Source organism: Gavia stellata, chromosome 7, assembly GCF_030936135.1.
Source record: "Gavia stellata isolate bGavSte3 chromosome 7, bGavSte3.hap2, whole genome shotgun sequence".
Lineage (NCBI taxonomy): Eukaryota > Metazoa > Chordata > Aves > Gaviiformes > Gaviidae > Gavia > Gavia stellata.
The window spans coordinates 34,106,943-34,112,966 of NC_082600.1; the positions used below are offsets into that span (position 1 = coordinate 34,106,943).

The following is a 6,024-nucleotide window of genomic DNA, read 5'->3' on the forward strand; positions in this document are numbered from 1 at the left end:
AGGTTACTTCTTTGTAAGCCTTGATATATGATGCTTCTTTTGTTTCAAGTTTCAAAATTAAAATGATAAAGTATAACCATGACCTAACACGCCTCCATCACTTAGAAGGACACCCATGCAGTGAAGGCATTGACAGGTTTGATGTTTCCAAATCCCAGAGTGTTTAGTCTCATTTTTTTAACAAAAGAATACTTATAATAAAACAAAAGACAATCATTTGTAGGTTGCAAGTCCCAGATCTTGTTTATTTATAAAGCAATAAATATTAGAAGCACAAATAAATTGCACGGGTGTGTAAACAAACTGTACAATGACTGAAGAGTTCAGGAAGGGTTGCCAGAAGACTCCAAGAAGCATATTGTCGTCATCCTGAGTGGGAAGTAAATTGAGGGGAAAAGTGCTTAGAAGCACTTGCGGTGGACAATGGATGGACCAGCTTCATCATACTCCTGTTTACTGATCCACATTTGCTGGAAGGTGGACAGAGATGCTAGAATGGAGCCACCAATCCAGACAGAGTACTTGCGCTCAGGTGGGGCAATGATCTAGGATAAAGAAAAGCAACAAAATCCTCATTTAACAGTTACATTTCTGAACAATGAACCCATATCACCAATGTAACAAATCACTAGATATTTCCTTAAGTAAACAAAGAACTTTTCTATAATAACAGTATTGATCTTCAGGAGCTGGTACAATACATGTAATATTCCTTAAGAAAATCTATAACCATATTTTCCTCTTTTCTAACACTTGCTTCTAATCAGTGTAATTATGCTGACTAAATGGAATTTCTTCTCATCTGTCCATCAGCTGATGATCTGACTTTTCAGTTGTTCCTATATCGCAGTTTAATGATATAGACATTTTCCCCATCCTTACCCACATTTTATAGTACAGAGTCAAATTCCTCACCTTGATCTTCATAGTGCTAGGAGCAAGTGCAGTGATTTCTTTCTGCATGCGATCAGCAATGCCAGGGTACATTGTCGTTCCACCCGAGAGGACGTTGTTAGCATACAGGTCCTTACGAATATCAATATCACACTTCATGATACTGTTGTAGGTAGTTTCGTGAATACCAGCAGATTCCATACCTTGAGAAGAAATAAGACAGTAGATCAGCAAATTATGCAAGAGGTCTTCATGAAAAGAACTCTCAGCATTTCTCCTCATCATTAATATGAACTTCTCTGACATTTTTTTTGTAAAATTGCTTACTGATTATTAAATATTACAGAAGAACATAAAAAAATATAATTACAGAACTATCTAAGAAAACAAAAATTATTTGTTAGAAAGGGTAAGACTCATAATGCATGTGCAAAGGAAAGATACTCAAAATATACAGTAAGAGAAGAAGTAGACACGCAAGATAAACTCATTTAGTATATGGCAATGGGAGAAAGTTATATAGAACAGAAAACATGAGTATCAGGTTATGTCAGAATCTCATGAAAAGCATTAGTTGGATGTAGAAAAGACAGCAATAAAACCAATGAAAGCAGTTGAGTTAGGACTAAAGAAGACAATAGTAACTTCATTTCTTTCTCAGCCTCCTCAAAGTACCGTCTATACCATTTATAAACATCAAGGCAAGACATAACCAAGACATGGACCAAGATATTAGTACTTGGTGGTAAGAAAAAAAGAAACAAGAAGCAAGTGTTTGTAGGTTGCATTCCAATTTGTTAATTTTAACAGGTGCTTCCTGAAAGGGCTGACACTAGATGCACAGTAAGACGTCAGCTGATGAACAACTGCATTTATTACTCAGGATTTAGAGTATAAGCATTTGCTATATCCGTCAGCTGCACTCACAAACAGCAAAGCTTACCATCTTGACTATGGCAATGTTTAATTACAGTGCATATAAATATACACACACCTTCATTCCATTTTTTCCCCTCCCAGACACTTTACTTCTTCATGGAGTCAGATACTGTTTTAAATGTAAGCCTTACAAATACAGCACTGAAAACTATTCTTGCCATCAGTGACATAGAATCATAGAATATCTCGGGTTGGAAACGACCCATAAGGCTCATCAAGTCCAACACCCTAATGATGATATTCTAACTGTACATTTCACCACTAAAAAACTGTGACTCTAAAACTTGCAACAAGAGCCCAAAGATCAGCTAATTACCAGGTGAGCTCACATCAAGCACAGCTTACAGGGAGCAGAGGATCTAACTCATCATTTATTTATGTTTGATTTCATGCCAAATTTAGATAAGCAGGAAGAGGAGTGGGACACCTTCTAGATTCATTCATACCTCCTACAGAAAGGAGAATTTCCTGGGAACACTTACCAATAAAGGATGGCTGGAATAAGGTTTCAGGGCAGCGGAAACGTTCATTACCAATTGTGATCACTTGACCATCAGGCAATTCATAGCTCTTTTCCAGAGAGGAAGAAGAGGCAGCAGTGGCCATTTCATTCTCGAAGTCCAGTGCAACATAGCACAATTTCTCTTTGATATCACGAACAATCTCACGTTCAGCTGCACATATATGGGAATCAAATCAACGTTTGGAGAAGCAAAATACTACAGGAAGAAGATGAGCCAAGAGACACACGAGGATTTTCACAAGAGGGCAAAGCTGAAGGACTGACCTGTTGTCACAAAGGAATAGCCACGCTCTGTGAGGATCTTCATGAGGTAGTCAGTCAGATCCCTGCCAGCCAGATCCAGACGCATGATAGCATGAGGCAAAGCATAACCTTCATAAATAGGTACATTGTGGGTGACACCATCGCCAGAGTCAAGAACAATACCTGGGAGAGAGATGTCAGAGAGCAGTTGGAATCATCTAGCAAATGCTTAGAGCCCTTAGGCACAGTAAGCAGCAACAAACACAACAAAACATAGGATTTTCCAGGCACTATAAAGTAGCATCATTCTGTTTTAGCCATAAAGATCTTGCCCATTCCATCTGCCTTTGCTTGCCTGGACATTTCTGTTTGGTGTGAACTTTCCCATAAAACAGTTGCCCGTACATATTTTAAGCTAATCCATACGAACAGCCTTCCACTGCTACTACACTGAGCAAGTATATTTGCAAGTATATTTGCAATAGTGATTGCCTTGGTCCAATAATGGGCATCTTTTGGGCCCGGTTTAAAAGCCTAAACTGGTGTAATACTTGTTTAACTTGCAGTATCTTCACAGGAATGTCTCCTCATTTGCATCATGACAAACGAAAGGAGAGTCAGTTCCACAGTGCCTCTCTGAAAGCAATGCAGACAGGTCCACATTGTTCTGTCCACAGACTATTTTGTTCTGGCTTTTCTGCTACTGTTATCATCAATCATTATAAAATAAAAATACCCAGTTTTCTGTAAATTTCAATGAGTTATGGTGGTTTTTTCCTATTTGGAGTGAGAGGGAAGGAGGGTTCCTGAAACGAAAAACCTAAATAGTGTTTATTTTTTTATTTTACCTGTTGTACGACCAGAGGCGTACAGGGACAGGACAGCCTGGATTGCCACATACATAGCAGGTACATTGAAGGTCTCAAACATTATCTGGGTCATCTTTTCACGATTAGCTTTAGGGTTCAAGGGAGCTTCTGTGAGCAAGGTAGGGTGTTCCTCAGGGGCCACACGGAGTTCATTGTAGAAAGTGTGGTGCCAGATCTTTTCCATATCATCCCAGTTGGTGATGATGCCGTGTTCAATAGGATATTTCAAAGTAAGGATACCTCTTTTGCTCTGAGCTTCATCACCCACATAGGAATCTTTTTGACCCATGCCAACCATAACACCCTAAGAGAAGAAAATACAGAAAAGCATTATTTGAGGAAGGCAACATCACAGAGCCCAAACAATTACATGACAGACAGCTATGCAATTTTTAAGAAAGGTACAAGCAGTCACACCACTAAAAGGTTGTTTAGGAAAAGAAATGAGCATTAAAGTATTAAGTCAACAGAACTTGAAGTTTTCTCATAAAATCCTTTTTCCTTTAATCAGATGAAAGGATTTTTTCCCCTTTTTAATGCACCTCTTATTTACAATTACTTCTTTCTGGTCCAAAAATTCAACTGAAAGTAAACTGCACAATATCATGAGCAGGAAATGATACAGAAAGACACACAAAGAGAGTTTATAAACAAGAAGATACAGAGGGAAGTGAGCCTTCTAGTGAAGGAAGATACTCCATAGTACTATGGAGCCTCCGCAGTAATGTAACAAAATACAAATTGCGAATGTTTTAGTAAAAAAAGGCATTACAAACTTTTTACCAAACAAATTGTAGGAGAAAAAGTACCGTATTTTCTATATGCTGACTTAAGCGTGACAAAAGAGAAGGAGAAAGAAACAGGAACAGAGAAAAGGAGGCTTAGACAGTGGTGAGAAGGTAAGATCAGAGACAGAAAAAAGAAGTAGAGGAAATTGAAAGAAGGTGTTTGGTATGTGAAACATTGGACAGGATGGGTGAGAAGGGCCTTAAACAAACTGCATTGTGCGCAAAGTCAGCCAATGGAGATGCCTTTGAACTAGCACCAGCAGCAGGTCTGGCCTGCTGGGATGGAGTGGGCACCAGCTTTGTAGGAAGCTGGGTTTGGCTCATTAGGAGAGAGAACAGGGAGAGAGTCAAGAGGAAAGCTGGTGAATTAGAAATAGTGGGGGGGAAAGGGAGACAGTGATAGAAAGGAGAGAAGGGACAGCCAAACAGGGGAGTTGAGGGAAGCACTGGAGAGAACTGGAAAGGCACCAGTGAGCAGAGAGAAGGGCAGGGTATTTGGGGCAGGACAGAAGAACTAAGGAGGGAAGGGGAGAGTGGAGGAGACTCCTGGAGAGAGGGGGAAGGCTCGGTCCTGCCCCAGTTCTGCCCCCCATATTTACCTGGTGCCTCGGGCGGCCGACGATGGACGGGAAAACGGCCCTGGGGGCATCGTCTCCGGCAAAGCCCGCCTTGACCAGCCCCGAGCCGTTGTCGCACACCAGTGCAGTGGTCTCCTCGTCGTCACACATCTTCGGAGGGAGGCACGGACCTGAAAAACAGCGCGGCGGCGCGTTCAGACCCCCGCGGACAGCGCGGAGCTGCCGCCGGCCCCCCCGGGCGGCCCCTCCGCGCCCTCCCGCCCGCCATCCCGGAGGGCACGGGCGGCGGCGGCGGCACAGCGAGAGCTGTCGGCGGGAGCGGGAAATTTGACTCGTCCCGGGAGGATGCTCGATGGTTCAGCCACGCTCGTGGGCAGGGCTTTAAATGGGATCCGTCAGCCGCTTTCTTCTCCGCGCTTCAAAAGGCGCCCCGGCTTGCAGGACGCTCATTAGGGCATCATTAGCGGTACCCTCAGGCCGAAGATTGAAAGGGGAGGGAAAGCGTTTGAAATCTGAGAGATCGGCCCTGCCCAGAGCACTTCACGGGCGGCGGAGAGGGCGCCCCGTCGGGCCGCGGCCGCTGGCTCTGCGCGGGGGGCGGCGGGGGACGGGGGCGGTGTCCCCGGCAGAAATAACGCCAAGCCGGGAGGTGCGCAGGCAGAGCAGCGACTGTACCTGCACGACCGGAATCCGCCGCCCGCCGGTGCCTCCCGTCCCATCCCATCCCGTCCCGTCGCGTCGCATCGCGTCCCGTCCCGTCCCGTCCCGTCCCGTCCCGTCCCGTCCCGTCCCTCCCTGCCCGCCCCGAGCCGGCCCCGCGGGGCTGAGGGCGCCGCCGCGCCACTCACCAGACCAGCACCGGCGGCGGGCGGGCTGCGGAGGAGAGCCTGGGTGCCGGCTCGGCGGAGCCGCCCCAATTTATACCCCCCCGAGGGGCAGCGTCGGCCAGGGCCGCCGCGGGACGGGGCAGCCACCTTCTCCTTATTTGGTCGGCTCCGCGCCATTCAGCGGCCGCGCAGCCATGAATGGAGCCCGGCCAGCCCGGCGCAGCCCGGCCGCCCGGCCCATGTAAGGCAGGCGCGGGGCAGCGCGCCCCCGACCCGCCGCATGGCCAAATAGGGAGCCCCGCGCAGCCCCTCGGGGGCCAGCGCTGCCAGGGAGCGGGGTGGAAAGGTGGCTTCCCGGGCCCC

General features: G+C 46.1%; 1 protein-coding gene across 1 annotated transcript; it reads right to left on the bottom strand.

The window, feature by feature from the left end:
- Positions 1–220: 220 nt before the first annotated feature.
- Positions 221–5,726, bottom strand: ACTC1 (actin alpha cardiac muscle 1). Its single transcript, XM_059819353.1, has 7 exons — positions 5,683–5,726; positions 4,856–5,004; positions 3,448–3,772; positions 2,621–2,782; positions 2,316–2,507; positions 916–1,097; positions 221–545 (listed from the first exon to the last, which is right to left on the bottom strand). Exons 2-7 carry the CDS (start codon positions 4,982–4,984, stop codon positions 402–404), a joined length of 1,134 nt encoding a protein of 377 aa, XP_059675336.1. The 5' UTR covers positions 4,985–5,004; positions 5,683–5,726; the 3' UTR covers positions 221–401.
- Positions 5,727–6,024: the final 298 nt, after the last annotated feature.